At 38.1% G+C, this 17107-nt stretch overlaps 1 protein-coding gene and 1 pseudogene across 1 annotated transcript; both read right to left on the reverse strand.

Annotated features, from left to right (window-relative positions):
* Positions 1–748: 748 nt before the first annotated feature.
* On the reverse strand, positions 749–6865 carry LOC123466430. The gene is made up of 13 exons (XM_045169245.1): positions 6747–6865; positions 6284–6649; positions 6028–6219; positions 5738–5957; positions 5545–5676; positions 5264–5492; positions 4975–5183; positions 4429–4914; positions 2167–2247; positions 1725–2070; positions 1552–1668; positions 1287–1486; positions 749–817 (listed from the first exon to the last, which is right to left on the reverse strand). Exons 1-13 carry the CDS (start codon positions 6863–6865, stop codon positions 749–751), a joined length of 2766 nt encoding a protein of 921 aa, XP_045025180.1.
* A 1320-nt stretch (positions 6866–8185) lies between these two features.
* Positions 8186–11514, reverse strand: LOC123469902 (annotated as a pseudogene).
* Positions 11515–17107: the final 5593 nt, after the last annotated feature.

Below are 17107 nucleotides of genomic sequence, written 5' to 3' on the forward strand. Positions count from 1 at the left end.
GGTAAAGGGAAAAAAACTTTTTTTGTTATTGCATTTAATTTTCTAAAATCTACACACAAATGGACATCCCCTGTTTTCTTACTTACTAATACTATCGGGGCTGCCCACGGGGACGATATTTGATTTGAATCAGTTCCTCGATGATATTTTTAGCTATCTCTTTTTGTTTTGGAGACGTGCGATATGCTTTTTGACGAATAGGACCTTGTCCTTGTGTGTCAATGACATGTTTTACTAAAGTAGTATGGCCTAACTCACTTGTCTTAAAAGCAAAATTGTTATAATTATTTGTTATTAATCTACGCAAATTCTCTTTGTTTTCTTCATCTATGTCTGGAAACTCAACGGCTGCTGTGTTGATTGGATCTGAAGCTACGCTTATTGAAGCCATTGTTTCAACAGGCATTCTTGAAGGTCTGGAAATACGAAGGGTTCCTAACACTGTAAGGCGAGGTAGAAATATGGTTTTATCTGTTCCATTAACAGCCACCACACGGAGCGAACGATTTGGTGTCGTAGAGATGTAGGGTTCCAGGCTAAGCCCGGACGGAATATTACAGCATCTAACAAAATGACAAGTATTGAGAGGGTTGAAAGGGTGAGTTTCCTCTTCTCTAGTCTCTAGGAGACTAGTGGAATTTGGAGGAATTCTCAAAGATTTGCTAATCACAAAGGTATTTTCTGTTTCCTGGAAGTGATCAATTTCCGGTACTCAGTAGATGGCAGTGTTTTGCATCTTTTTTTTTCATTATCTAGATAAGATAAGATAATTTGCTGATTCCAAAGATAAGATAAGATAAGATAATACAGAAAAACGCTAAAGATAAAGATAAGATAAAAGATAAATCGATTAATCAATCGATCATTAAAACGACGATAAAATCGATTTTAAAATAAAATTTTTAAAAATAAATACTGATTCATTGCAAAAAGTGTCCTTCCCCTTAGCAAATTACTCTTATTCTTACGCATTCGTTTTCTTTCTTAAATTTTTATATAATATATGTTATACACCATTACAATAAGTCAATAACAGTACCAAACACCAAAACAAATACTTTTCCTCATATTTATTTTGCCCACTTGTAATTTTTTTTAATGAATAAAAGAGACTGAAATAAACAAGGTTTAATGCGGTTTCGTTTGGCTGATAAAATATCAGTAGCAGTGCTAAAAACTCGTTCAACACTCCCGGATGATGCAGGTATTCCAAATATGTCTCTTGCTATGGGAGATAAAACTGGAAAGCGGTGGCTATTCAGCCGCCAAAATTCCAAAGGTCTTACATCTTCCATAGGTAGGGTTGGCTCGTTCAGGTAAATTTCCAGCTCCTCAAGAGCTTTACTGCTACCCACTGAACTGGATCGTCGTGGCTCAATAACCGTGCTGTAGAGTGAGCGCGATTTTCTTTTTGGTTGTGTAGGGCCGACGATTTCTTCTGTTTGTTCTTGCGTAGGTTGGCGTTCCGTGTCGGAAGATTGAGGGGCTGATAGATAAAAACTTTTATTAGAGGTAATGCACTACCATCCCAAGAAGATAAAATTCTAATACCATATTCGCGGTAGAATTTTTCGATCTCTGTCCTAACAGCACCCAACACGTGAGACTCTGTTATACTTCCCGTTGGTCTCACAGAAGATTTTTTAAAGCGAGGGTCCAGCAATGCACCTTGATCAAACAGATTGTTAAATGAAATCAAAGATATTAATTTATGATTTTGTTACCTATAATATAGAAGTTGTTTCGAAGAACATAAGACAGGCGTTTCTCCAAAGAAGCCTTGAGCGCTGGGACAAATTCTTTACAATGCGAGGTCACATTCTGTAGCGGACACGCAGCGTTGGGTAAGATCCGGCCATTAGTATAAGTGGTAGTCAGGATGACCTTAGTTAACATGTCAATATATGCCGGGATGACTACTCCAACCGTTTCAGAGTCCGCTTGGAACTCGTCCGTGGCTTCTTTGAATGTTTCCAACACGGTTACTAATTCCTTTAGAGTCTTCAGTTCAGCCGCAAGTAATTTCCCGTGTTTCTTGGTAGCATTCAATCTTCCTTGCAACGTTGGGTCCTTTTCGAATGCCTCTATAAGTTTACTCAGCATCAAATATTGGGAATTCCATCGCGTCAAATTTTTTTATGGTATCCGGAAATTTACGGAATTTACCAACGTCTTAGTGTCAATGACACTGTGACGGACGTAGTTCACGATTTTGCTGACTCGATTTATGGCCGTGAGCGCAACACCCTAAAAAGTAAAAAAAAAACAAAAATGAAAAGCTTAAATAAAAATTCAGTCTTCTCTAGCTCTTTCAAGAACGCAAGCTTAACTCACAAGGGTATAAAAGCAATAAATAGATATATACAATTACCTGTAGTGTTGACAATGCATCTTTGATGACTAGTTGAAGGGTTTGCGCGATGCAGGGGCATGGAGACTCCTGCTACCTTCGACACTGGCTACCTGGGGGGTCGACATTGGCTACCCCGACACTGGCTACCCGACACTGGCTACCCATAAGGCCGACACTGGGTACCCCGACACTGGCTACCCGACACCGGCTACCTATAGAGGGTGACACCGGCTACCTATAGTTGGCGACACTAGCTACCTCTTTTTTGCTACCCTGTTACATTTAACGTAAGCAAGAATCCCATGGCCTTTTGTTTCTTGCCTGCAATTACATTCCTATATCCAACATGATGACCAAATGCAAATGGCGTGTCAATTTTCTTTTTTAAAAATCAGTTTCCCCTTATTTTTACGAATGCACTACCCTTGATTGATCATCAGGAATGATCAAGTAAGTTATTATTCCTAATTATGTTACATGTTTTGATTTTAAAGTAAATTTTTATATATAGATTGCACATAGGAAGTAAAAAACTAATATTGACTACGAGCAATCAGTCAAGACATGCCCACTGTCAAATATTTGAATGCTGGAACTTTGTTTGAATATAAGGAATAATTTTGTAAGTTGGCATTCCCAATCATGAAAAGATGTTTTGATTTTAATGCACATTTATTTTTATATAGGCTGAACATGGGAAGGTAAACATATTGACTGCGAGTAATCAGTTAAGACATGCCCACTGAAAATTATTTGAATGTAGGACCTTGATTGATTATCAGGAATAACTGAGTAAGTTATTATTCCTAATTATTTAACATATTTGATTTCAATGAAAATTTTAAATATAGGTTAAACATGGGAAGTAAACATATTGACTGTGAGCAATCAGTCAAGACTGAAAAAAAAAATATTTTAAGCTGTCGAAAAATGTCCTTACGGCTACGTGCGGACTCAACATTGTACTTCCGTTAACGGCTGATCTTACAATTTTGATGGAACAAGCCATCATGTCCAGCTACAAATCAAAAGGATTCCCTGAAGAACGTGACTAGCCATAGTTTGCACTTAAATCGTCAAGGGGATTTCCATCTCCGCTAAATTTATCTAACTTTAAATTGACTGAATTTATTTTAGGTGAATAAAGCCTGTCGTCGTGCTTGAATGACGATGAAATTATTTATGAACGCATGAACGCTGGATGAACGCAGTTGATTGCCTGACGAAGATGAGTGCGCCGGATACCTCAATATACCCCCTTTTCATGAACGAAACCGTGTAATATGCCCCTATACTTTTTTATGTTTATTTCGTTTAGAATTGAATTATTATCTAAGGATTTGCGGCCGTATTGACAGCATTCCGGCGTTTCACTAGTACGTCTAAGACTAAAAACCCAATGCTTTCTCCATTACGATGACGAATATCGGAATCAACGACGGATTCTCTGCGGAATTGTCATTCACTCTTCAAGGTAGAGTCTTGTGCCACCATTTTATTAAATAAATCTTATTCTTATTTTTAACTCACAATGAAATCAATCTAGGTGAATGCCTTGCGATCGAGAGAGGAACAGTCGACGTCAAGAACGAAAACAGCGATGCTTACACCCACTTGATGGATCGTCTGCTGACGGAAGTTGCGGTCATATTTGAATTCAGGACCCTTGTTAGAATATAAGGAATAATCAAGTAAGTTAACACTAGTTATCCAGAAAAAAGGTTATGATTTTAATGCATATTATTATACAGATTGCACATGAGAAGGTAAACATACTAGTCAGTCAGAGACAATATTCTGTGTGGCATGTTTTACGCACATAGGCTTAAGACAATATCAAAACATTTTAGAATAGCAGGTAAATTGCACCATAGAATAGAAGATAATTACATGATTACAGTTACAGATTCTTCTGCGTGTTCATTACAGTGGGGACAAATTCCATCACCGTCCCTGATGTTTGAGGAACAATTGTTACATAAGAAGAAGCCACATGGATAAAACACAGTGTTCTTTGGGTTAACTTTGCAGACACTACACAATAATGCTGCTACCGGAGCAGTTCGACCACGTACATTGGGCTGGGATCGTGTTTCGCGGCCACGACCCCGTCGTCCACGGACTGTACCAGAGGGTGCAGCTTGACGGATAGCGGCTGTGTTTGGGTCCAAGCGAGGTCTGCGAGAAGGAGGAAGAATGAAATCACCACCTGGACTTAGGCTTGCAGGCGGCCGACGTCTGCGGTGGCCACGGCCTGTAGGTGCAGGCTGATTAGCGGTTTCTTCTAAAACATCAGCGCCAGTGACGTCTAAGGGACCATCTTGCTCTGTTGGAGTAGCAGACACCGCAACATCAGCAGACACATTGGGATCAGCGTTCTCTACAGGATCGGCAGGATTAACAGGCTCGTCTGCAACACCATTATCCAAAGAAGTTGCAGGTCTTGCTGTACCAGCTAGATACCGTCGCCTAGGTTGGACCACAGGCTCCACTGCGCCTTCGGGTTGATCTTGATGGCCTTCTTGATGTAAGGCTACTCCATCCTGTACAGGAGCGCTTAGCTAAAAAGCAGCAAAAATTGGATGTAATACGTAGAAATCTAAATGTTTTTTTTTACTCACATCAGGTTCTGTGAAATATCTTGCCCTAACGAGAAAATTGCGTATGTCTTCCGCTTTCCGATCCGACGCCAAGTACAATCTCTCATTTTCAGCAATTTGGGAATCCCTTCGACGCTGGAACGGTGTCTTTGGTTTGATGTAATCCGCCCCTTTTATCTCGTCTGCTTGATAATCCCGCATCTTTGCATTTTCGGATTCTTTGAGTGCATCTGTAATTGAAAAGTTCAATGGGTTAGTAACTAACGTTAGTTTCATAATTCTGTAGTATTCTTAAGTCGAAATGTCTTACGTATAAAATCCCAGAAGTTCAAATGACTTCCTCCACAGCGTTTGTTGAACCATCTGTGCCATGCCTCCACGAGATTGTTGGTGCGGTTGGGCATTTGGAATACGCTAAATCCTTCTGGAGTAATGGTGTCGATCCAGTAGCCGTAGTAATAGTCCATAAGACGTTTGATCGCCGCCTGGATCTCGACCGATTCTCTCCTAAGATCTTCTCTGTGGGTATTTTTGATATCCTGTAAATGACAGAAATTTAAAAAAATCACCAAATTTCTTTTTAAATTTTACCTGGAAGCCTGCTAATATTGCATCTGCTGGTAGGAGGGCCAGAGCAATCATTTCCTTGACGATACGACAGACAGTAGGTATACTCCGGTATGCGCCCGTAAGGCCATATTTCTGGACTCTCCTCCAAATTGCCTGAAAAAGTATAAATGTTAATTTTCAAATTAAAAAAGATTTAAAGATAATTTTTATTTACCTGTCCATAATGGAACCAGCAGCCAATGCAGGTACAGCCTACAAAGGCTTGCTCGCAGGATGACTGAATGGCATTTTCGAAATCTGACATAAGTCTCTCAACGTTGAGGTACACGTCCGGATAAAGATCGTCATACACAGTCAAAATCTTGTCAAGGACAGCGTCGTAGAGCTGACGGGTCTTCTTGTTCATCAAAACGAACGCAAAAGGATATACCTGTGTAAATTTTAACGTTTACAATTCCTTTGGTAAATAATAACATAATTTTACTTTGTTTTAGTTGTATCTGCCCAAAGCGGCTTACATGAAGAGTAAAAAGCTGCTTGAAGAATAAAGGAAGACTTTTAAAAGTTCCGTCTGCTTGCAGTTCAATGGTCTGCGCAATTTCAGGGAGCAGCTTTGGTGAAATAAAGACAAACGCATCCCCTCCGTCGGCCGTTTGGACTCGCCCTTGGTAGAAAACGCCACCTTCGAATGCATCTCTGGTGGTAAATAATAATGTTTGAATTCGCTAATAATTTCCTATTTTTTAAAAAGTGTTTTTACTTGTATTCAGGATGCTCCATTATGAGTTCTTCGGCCTCAGCAATAGTTGTAGGGATCCGTGGCTGCACACTACGCTTGGCCCGCTGGATGCGACGCTGCATAGCGTCGTTGTAGCTCACGATAAGGCCTGGAAACTCCCGACGAATCCGATCGAAAATTTCACGGGGTGGATCGCGAGAGACCAATGCCTCTTGGGCGCAGGCGTTTATAAAGGCTAATTGTTGTTGCAGATGTGACTCCGGTGGATGGTTGTGCACAGAGCCATCTTTACGGAACACACCGGTTTGTCTATTTTTCCTGAGTCTAGCGTTGCAATTCCCCTTAACCTTCTTTTGATTTTTGCAGATGTAGACGATCTCTTCCAATCTGTAAATAGTTACAAGCCGTTTTTTACATTAGTATTATGTTTTACGCTTTTACACTCACATTTACAACTAAATCTATGTATTTTTACGATACTTACAGCGTCTTTTGCTTGTGGTAGATGTATCCACGTTCGGAGTTGTAGTTAACACCGGTGCGACGAGTAGCTGGAACTTCAGCAACGACAGGAAAATCTTCCTCGCCTTCTCCGTTCCACATGGTGATAATTGCTGTGATGATTGCTGTGATGACTGCTTTTTCTGTTGTAGTTGTGACTGAGACTGTGAGAAAACTAAATTTCTTTTTTCTTGTCTGTCCTTTTATACATCTAGGAACTTCCTATTTCTTCATCAGTGCGACCAGTCCAGCCAATACGCAGCTATCGTATGATCCATCCGCCACGAGTTCCGGTAACCCTTATGATCCATGCGCCATTGGGTCCGGAAACTTCTCAGTTGCTCCACCCGCCATAACAATCCAGTAACCACTCTTATGATCCAACCGCCGTGTATGATCAACCCACAAACGGCCCCTGTGGGATTTTGTATGATCCTTCGAACGCTGGGTTCGCGGAACCCCTCAGTTGATCTACCCGCCACTGTGTTCGGGTGCGAATTCATATTGTTATCCTGATGTAGTATAATTTTATTTAACTGCTTTCAATTTCTTTGCTCAAAGGTTTTTTACTTTGCATACCTTTTTTGAAATTCAATTTAATTTCGCTTGCTTTTACGTTATTACTCTGGAGTTACTCACAAATAAATCAAAGGTTAAATAGTTAAATAAATTAACTTTTTATTTTTGGTGGCATGAATGTCCAAGCAAATGTTTTGTAATTTACATGTGCAAGATGTTACAAAAATGAAATTATACTATCTATTTTAAAAGAATTCGTTTGATTACATTCGCGTATATTTGCCAAACATTCGAAAAGCAATCATTTTTTTATACAAGCCGAGGGCTTAGAATCGACGGAGGGTGGGGGGTCTTTTCATTGGACTATTTAGTTAATGCAAGTAAACGAATGTTTCTTACATTGAGTTGGAAAGGTGGCCATTATAGGTAATTTTGAAGGGGTAAAAAAAAAAAAGAAAGGTAGCCAGTGTCGCCAACTATAGGTAGCAGGTGTCACCCTCTATAGGTAGCCGGTGTCGGGTAGCCAGTGTCGGGGTAGCCAGTGTCGGCCTTATGGGTAGCCAGTGTCGGGTAGCCAGTGTCGGGGTAGCCAGTGTCGACCCCCCAGGTAGCTAGTGTCGAAGGTAGCAGGTGTCGATTTCCCGATGCAGGTGGATAGCAACGACGACGTTAAGACGTAATGTTCATCAGCAGTATTCGTCCATGTATGGGCTTGAAATAGATAAGTGTCTTCTAAGCTGGTTTCAATATCTTGGATTTCAGATGCGTCTTCTACATCTCCAACTACTTCGAACTCCATATGGATTTTCTAAATCCAGCTCCACTTCGACCATTTCTATTTCACCAGTTGATTCATGATGTGTAGAATGGACTGGGCGAGCTTCAATTTCTGGAAAATCATCATCAAAAATTTGAGCTGCTCCCGTCGTCCTCCCATCCAGGAAAGCCATTGAAATGCGCCGCTATCATGTTGCTTCCACCATCTGTTATAACCTTTTTGACCTAAACAACAAAAATTATAGTTTTAGGGCTACGTTTCATTGACCTTTAAAGCTTACCTTCATAAACGGTATATCCCGTTTCTGTAATATATCCTCGTTTTCGGCGATTATTGCGTCGGTGGTATGGCGGCTACGCATTTCTTTCACGCCCAAAAAGCAATTGAATAACTCAAAATCAGTAGTTACCGCTTGGCAGGTGAATCCAATGTACCCGCTCATGTTCTTTGAAGACCAGATGTCTAATATTACGCTAAAACTAGAACATTTTGCGAGTTTTTCCCTAACTCGTTTTTTAACAGTGGCCTCTAAATCTGGTATTAAAGTGTTGCGTACTCTCTGGGCAGATGGTAGTTCATAGCCAGGAACTGCAAGCTAATATTGAATTAAAAGCATAAGAAATTTATAACACAATACACATAATAACAGAAAAACTACAGGTACCTGAATAAAAGCGCGGAATCCGGGTCGGTTAACGATGTGCAATGGAAGATTTTCTTCGCAAATCAATCGTGTAACGCCCTCATCGAGCGAAACTTTTCTTCCGTTGCACACTGGCCTGGTAGGGTAGACAAAAGTTACCATGGAAGAGCTATTTGCCGTATTTGGCTTGCTTTCGAGTGACGTAGCGGATGACGAAAAAGAATCCCACTCGTCTTTGTGTACTAACGTACAGTGGACTTTAAAGTTGGTAAAAGACGTTTTGTCTCCCGCAAAATACTTGTGGCACAGCTTGCAAGCGCCAAAAATTTTTCCCATTGGGCTTTTGAGTCAATCCTGGAAAAAGTGTGATCGCCACTTTGGCCAAGTATTTACATTAAATGATGGAATTGGTATGGTTTCTGGTGGTGGTGAGAGCTGTTTCGTTGAAGCATCTATAGTCATTTCTCCTTCCTTATCTTCAACCAGAGCAGTAAGTTCTTCAAAATCTGCATCAGGTATCGATACCAAGCTGGCCAAATCCTGGTCTTCTTCATCTTGATGAGCCTTGTTCTCATTTGAGGCTCCAACTTCAATGAGTACTGAGGGTTGATTAAATATTCTTGATGCTGTACCTCTTCCTCTCCGACCTCTTCCTAAATTTTTTGTTTTTGCTCGTGGCATTGGAATTATTTCACTATGACAAAAAGTAAAAACATCAATAATAATGTTTGCTTTCATATAACCAAACACTCTAGCACTGAATGTGCAAGTTTAAAAAACATACCTTCAATTTTCAAAACCGTAAATAGAATTCAACAAAACCTGTGAAGGTTTAAGCCGAAACCACAAAGAAACAGGCATGTCAGCCTGTCAGGCAAGGCAAAGCAACCAAGGAAAGGTTGAATCTAAATATTTTTTTCGAAGACCGAAAAAGAGACCGATTACAATCAATTGCGTCTTCTGTCAGCTCAGTGAACAATTCAGTCATTCACTTTTGAATGTCAAAAAAAAAGCAAAGCGTGTCACTTTCTTGATGGAACTTCTGTAGGTAACTAGACTGTATCTGCTTTTCTGATCTGTAGTCTCTAGTCTGCAACTCTGCATTCGTCTAACTGACGTTGCAGTTTGAGTCTAACATTATAATAACGCTATTAGACAACAGAGGGAATCATGCACGAAAAAATAATCACGTGACAAAATCATCTTTTAAAATATCTTTTAAAAAACCGATAAGATAAGATAAAGATATTACAAAAAATTTTAAAGATAAAAGATATCAAAAGATATCAAAATTATCTTATCTTATCTTATCTTATCTCATCTTTTTGAAAAGATGCAAAACACTGGTAGATGGACTGTTGTTTTCCGTTATAGATAAACTGATGTTTCCAAAGACCATCGTGCCCTAGAACGCAATCTTCAACAATTCCATTTACGTCGATGAATTTCTGCCTAAGTGCTTGGCGTGGCGTTTCTTCTGCCACAAAAAAATTAACAGTGATTGTGCCTTCCATGACGAGGTGCCTGTCATTTATGCTGAAAAGATCCACATCTACCTCTTTAGTGAAATTAATTAATTCCTTTCCTTCTTTAAGCTTATGAAAAAATGTGCTACTAATAACGCTTCTCTCGGCTTCAGTGTCAAACAGCGCTTTTACAACAGAATTTCCTATTTTTATTTTTATCTTAGGAACTTTTTGATTGGATTTTGCTGCTAAACTATTTATATGATGTTGGGGCTTTTCCTTAGTTCCACCGAGGGGCAAAACGCTTACATCGGTAGTTTTTAGTTTCCCCTTTCTTCAAAGGAAGGAGTTTTTTTCCATTTCCGTTATAACCCTCTGGAGGAGTGGGTTTCAAATTTTTTATCTGGGGGCAAAAGTTTGCTCGGTGTCCAATTTCTTTACAACGAAAACATTTATCATTAGCTTGACTCTCCCTTGCTTTACAATTGCTTATTGAGTGATAGCCCCAATCGTTGTGAAAATCACAAAAATATAAATCCCCTGTTTTATTGATTGAAGGTTTTGACTGTGGTGAGCGCTGTGAAAAACTCACGTTTCTTCTGGTAGATAATTGCCTTTGCATTTTCTCCAAGTTTTCTTCTAAATGTTTTTGGTGAGTGTTTCATTCCACCTGGGTACTAAGGCGATCTAAAGCCTCCTTTACTTTAGTCAATTCTCTATTAGGTTTGACGTATTAGGCCTGAAAAGCATTTAGTCTGGATCTAACTTGGGCTTCTTCTACTGCCCTGGCCGTCATTTCAGATTTTTTTATGAGTTTTTCAAAAGTTTCGAATTCTTTATACTTTAGTCTGGTCTGGACGTCGAAAGACAGCCCTTCCAGAAATCTGTCCATCATAATTTGTTCTCTGGAAAAAGTTGTTGCTTTATCTATCGTAGATTTTATAGGATACGCTAAGTGGAAGGCCTTGCGTATACGATTCGCATAACGTCTCATATTCTCTTCAGGTTCCCGTTGCATATTATGAAATTCAACGCTTTGTTTAGATCTGGTCTCTGTAGAGTGGAAAAGTTTAATTAAACGCTCCTTTACTCTGTCGTAAATTTGCGCGCTAATTGGGATTTCAAGTTTAAAGTTATCAAACTTATCAGCCGCTTCACCATACAATTTGGAGCGTTTTAAGATAATTTTTCTTAACTCCTCAAAATCGCCTAAAACCAGGACTGATACTAGATGTGCAACTCAGTCATCAAAGCGACTGGAGCGATCAAGGTCTACGTAAATTCCGACGTTACTAAATAACGTCATTGCTGGGCTTTGTTGTAACTTTTTATTTTTATCAATGGCGTTAGTAATAAAATTGTTTGTGTTTCCTATACTGTTTAATTTGGACGGACACTTTACTAAGGGATTCATTTTAGGAATTGAGCTGGTCACTGAGTATTTTGAAGTTGTTCCGTTATTACTTTGCTTATTGTATATGCTTGGAATTTTTACACTTTGTCCACTTAACGCAAGTGGTTGTGTATGTAAAGGAGTTGAGGTAAGATATGAAGGCTGAGAACTGGTTGTAAAAACAGGCTGTCCATTATGCTTTGTTTTCTGAGAGGAATTAATGCAACGTTTAGTATTCGTTAGAACGTGTTGCACAATACAATCAGCTGCTTTAGAAGCATCCTCATAATCCATTCTGGATCCCATCAAACGGCTCAATTCTTTTACGTATATTTTAATGGGCATGTCTTGGTTTGTTTCTTCTGACGGTTTGTTTTGCATGATTTTGTTTGACTGGTCAACGATCGACGCTGGAGTAAAGAAAACTTTCAGACTTTGTAGTCCTTGATACGGTAAATAGTTACACGGAGTGGACGCTAACTGTGATTTAGGAGTTTGAGTATTCATACTTGACTGTGAATGATTAACCGCCGGACAAGTGATTGTTGTGGTACTAGGGGTCGATTTAGGACAATCTAAAGGAATCTGATCACCTTGCGTGTGGATTTCTGCTCTGACAATTTTGATGGGTACACTGTTTTTAGAATTTTCCTCCGCAGTTTCGAGTGTTACTAAAGATTGGGGCACTAAGTCTGATTCTGACCCACTTTGTTGTTCTCCCGAGTGCACTGATTCATACTCTGAATCATTACTTTCGTAGTATGACCTTAGACCACAGTGCTTAAAGAGTTCAATTGGTGTCAAAATGGTGAGTTCGGTTAAGAGTAATGCTCTTAAGGCTGTTCCTACTTCTTTGTTTGTTAACTCTATTTTTTTTCACTTCGAAGTAAATACTGCAATTCAAAAATAAGATCGTCAACAGAAATTTCCGTTATTCTCGTATTTCCGTATTGCTGATAAAACCATGCCCGATCTTGGTTCTCTTCATTTATTAGTTTTAGGTTTTGGAAATCTATAGAGATATCTTCTGTGTTTTCTACCCTATCTGTTGTTTTTTCAAGGTCCGTAATTCCCCGAGCCTGTTCTAGAAGTTGAATATATGATAGCAATTTTCTTGTCTCCTCGCCTATCAGGGGTTCGACTACGGTTTCGTCTTATGACGATACTTGCATATTAAGTACTTCGTTCCACTGATCATCATTTCTCAATTCTTTAATTTCATTGGAATCAAGAAGATCAATATCGGATTGATGTGGGCTATCACTATCTAGTTCGACACCTAGATTTTCGTTTTTTCTCAAAATTGACGTCGACCCGCCTCCTGATCGTAAGGGAGTGAACCTTTCACGTACTGATCGAACAAATCTTTGTATTAGTGGCCTTTTTCTTACAGATCTTCTTTCTAAAGTGGTTTCTAAACCGCAATCCTCATTTGTCCTCATCTTTTTAAACGAACTACTTTCTAACAAAGCATGTTCTTTTATAACTATGAAAAGATATCAAAAATTTCAACCAAATAGGAATCCAACAAACGAAGAGAAGGCAATAAGTAACACTTATTACCATAAAAATTAAAAACAAACAATAAAACAAAAAACACACGCTATTCAGCTTAACACGGAAGCCGAGTTCGACTCCGCTGCCACCAAATGTAAGCTATTAATATTTTAACTTATTTTTTCATTGTCGTTTCTTGGAAAGTATATTTGCAGTAGCACAAAAAATTGGGGAACAACTCTTTAGGAACTGAATTGTGAAAGATATTTCTCTCTATTTTCTATAGAACAAAAAGTTTTTATACGGGATTCGTGAAGGTCGAACTACAAGGAAATCAAGTTGAAACGTTTGAAGGGTAAATCAGTTTGTAATACGTCTAAGGAAGAAAGAAGGGGCGTATAAAAAATTAATGTTACGTAAGAATAAAAGGTAGGGGAAAATAAGGAAAATAATAAAGAATAAATTGTTTTGGTTCTTTACGGTATTTACCGGTGATCGTTATAAGCTGTACGTGAAAGATGGGCTTATTAACTACCCTACAGTAACTTTGCAAATAAACACTGACGGGGAACAAAAATTTTGATCAAGCAAGTATTCATTCTGGTCATTCATGGAAATAATCAACGAAATGGGCTATAAAACCCGACGATCAAATGTCATATTAATGGCGATATGGTTCGGGAACAAAAAAACCTCCGAGAATCTTCTGGACCCTTGCGTCAAGGTATTAGAAAAACCATCGGATGATTCACAACCGAAATATTCGTTGCGTTCTACTATTCAATACCGGATTGATCTCAAAGTAAGCTCTATAATAAGCGCCTTAATTTTTGGCTTGCCTTTTTGTCAGTTATGAAAGACTGAAAAAAATAGTTTTTTCAATAGGAGGCAATAAAAAGTGGAAAAACATCACATGGTATAAAAGGTCCCACTTTGCTTGCTAACATTGCAGATTTTGATTTTATTGGAACGTTCATTCCAGAGTACATGCACTGCATTTGTTTTGGTGTAATCCGCTATTTGATCCTCTTGTGAATATCACCAACACACAGCAAAGACAAATCGTACATCAGTAATCATAAATTAACTATTCTAAACAAGCGTTTATCAAATACCAAACCACCATATGATATCACAAGAACTCGAAGAACTTTAGAAACCATCAAGTATTGGAAAGCCTCTAAGTTTCGTGAATTTGCATTGTAATATTTCCCTCTTTTAAAGGGCATTTTGCGGGAACCCTATTTTTCTCATGTTACAAATTTGTCGTACGCTCTTTCAGTCCTGTTACAAGAATCCGTCCCCACTCGCTGTGTCGAAGATGTAGGAGTTCTTCTCGGAGATTTTATTAAAAAGGTTGAACTCTATTATGGGGAAAAGTACGTCAAATTCAACATGCATCTTATGACGCATCTGTCAAAAAGTGTTTTAGACTGGGGCTGCTTGTGGGCCACATCTGCGTTTATACCTGAGTGGTTTAATGGGCAGTTACCGGGGCTATCGAAAGGAACTCTAGCGATTGTGTAACAAATGGCGATGTCGTTTTAAATGAAAAATTCTATTCGTAACCAAGCTATAGAATTACTAAAAAACCATTCAATTCCTCTTCATATGTTCAAATTGATTCATAGAATGATTGGTTTATCAAACACGTATGAAATCCAAAATTATAAGTGTTTAAAGATAGAAGAGGATATTCCATTTAGCCTTCTAGGTAGACAAGTACGCAGACATCTTTCAATGGACGAGCAAAGTGTTGTTCAAACTATTTTACTTCAGGAGGAGAACAAGATTGCTTTAATAGTAATTGAAAATATAGTTAGATTTATAGAGAAAACGGCTTGCGATTTTTATTCCAGGTTATTTTTACGAAGTGGAAGTAACTCTACCTTTACTAGATCCCCCTATGTACGATCGAAGAAGCGTATCAATTTTTTTTCTCTCTTGAACGACAACCGTTTCTTTCTTATAGAAAATTTGGTTTCTGTTGAAGAAGCGAAACAAAATTTTAAAGTGTTTATTTTAGGCCATCCAATGGGCCAGGGATATAAAAAAACCTATTCTCCAAAATTCTCTGCCAAAGAATGTGTCCGTTTACCTGGTCAGACCACGAAATTTACGGGTTTGACTTGGAAGCAATATTTCCGTATCAAATTGTTAGAAAATGTGTCATAGCAGCCTTTAATTCAAAACTGCCATCCTTGATTCTTACTGCCCAAACAAATACCTTAGAAATGGATTAGTATGGTACCGTATTAGTTTTCTTTCATTCTAGAAAATAAGCGCAATTTTCTAAGTTTACAGCGTATCATATATAGATCACGTTAGCTCTTTATTGTTATTCTTATTCGAAATAAACTTACTAGCCGCAAACCAATTGTACCTTATTCGTTTTTCACCTGCTGTTGCTTGGACAAATAAACAGCAAATGAGTTGTGCGCCAGTTTTCTACTTAGCGGCCCGCCTAACGAACACTAGCTCACATCTAGGCACCAGTAACTCCCATCAGTTTCATAAAGTACAGCGCTAGCTAGTTTTTAAAGTGTTACTAAGCTAAAACATACAGTAAGTAAAAAACTAACTACCAATTGATATAGCACAAAGTTTGTTTTTCGATGGTTTGCCAATAACGTGTGAGTGGACTAGTAAGATCACACTGGAGCTAACAAAATTTTCGTACGGACAGTATATTTGATCATGTTTATATAAAGAAGTATAAACTCATGGTATCACAGTGTATTCACATTGAATACAAGTATATTTGATCCTGTTTACATATAGAAGTAAAAACTCATGGTATCACAGTGTATTCACATTGAATAATAGTAAATTTGATTCAGTTTACAAGTAGAAGTATAAACTCATAATATAACAGTGTATTCACATTGAATACAAGTATATTTGATCCTGTTTACATATACAAGTAAAAACTCGAGGTATTACAGTGTATTCACATTGAACACAAGTATATTTGATCCTGTTTAGATATAGAAGTAAAAACTCATAGTATCACAACGTATTCACATTGAATACAAGTATATTTGATTTTGTTTACATGTAGAAGTATAAACTCATAGTATAACAGTGTATTCACATTGAATACAATTATATTTGATCCTGTTTACATATAGAAGTAAAAACTCAGGGTATCACTGTGTATTCACATTGAATACAAGTATATTTGATCCTGTTAACATATAGAAGTAAAAGCTCATGGTATCACAGTCTATTCACATTAATACAATTATATTTGATCCTGTTTAAATATAGAAGTAAAAACCCATAGTATCACAGTGTATTCACATTGAATTCAAGTATATTTGATTCTGTTTACATGTAGAAGTATAAACTCATAATATAACAGCATATTCACATTGAATACAAGTATATTTGATCCTGTTTACATGTAGAAGTAAAAACTCATGGTATCACATTGTATTCAAATTGAATACAAGTATATTTGATTCTGTTTACATGTAGAAGTATAAACTTATAATATAACAGTGGATTCACATTGTTGTGAAATGATTCACAAAACGGACAATGGGCCAGAAACGGTTTCACACTTGTATTACAACATGACAGGATACGAGAACACGCTCTAGTACCAGAACACAACCGTCCCGCGCGATCTTACACACGGCTCTGTCTCCCCGTTGGCGCCCAACGTGGGGCTTGCGCAATCAGTGCCCTCTATCACTCGTTTACAACATTCGGCCTTTCCTGACCAAAACAAAAACAAACCCAAAAAAAAAGAAAAAAAAACAGGTACACATACATTACAAAGTCTTTGAGAATTAAAGAGAAGAAGAAAAAAAAGACAAAAAGACAGCGGCAAGACAAAACATATTCAAGGACATATTCATATTCAACAAACATACGTAAAGAGGAAACATTGTTTTACTGTTTAAATTTTTTTTTTTTTTTTTTTTTATGAAACTATGAAAATCAGTCAAATCAGTCACAAACAAATTCTTTCAGATGTTCCGGAAATTGAATTGTCCGTCCGACCCTTGAGGTGATCCCCTCATGTTTGTTCTCTGCTTTA

Source organism: Daphnia magna, linkage group LG2 (assembly GCF_020631705.1).
Source record: "Daphnia magna isolate NIES linkage group LG2, ASM2063170v1.1, whole genome shotgun sequence".
Lineage (NCBI taxonomy): Eukaryota > Metazoa > Arthropoda > Branchiopoda > Diplostraca > Daphniidae > Daphnia > Daphnia magna.

Coding starts and splice junctions, on each gene's coding strand:
- LOC123466430 (XM_045169245.1), bottom strand. CDS start 6,865: ATGTGGAACGGAGAAGGCGAGGAAGATTTTCCTGTCGTTGCTGAAGTT. Junction 5,958..6,027: donor CTTCATGTAAGCCGCTTTGG/GCAGATACAACT, acceptor GTTAAAATTTAC/ACAGGTATATCCTTTTGCGT. Junction 5,493..5,544: donor CAATATTAGCAGGCTTCCAG/GTAAAATTTAAA, acceptor TGTCATTTACAG/GATATCAAAAATACCCACAG.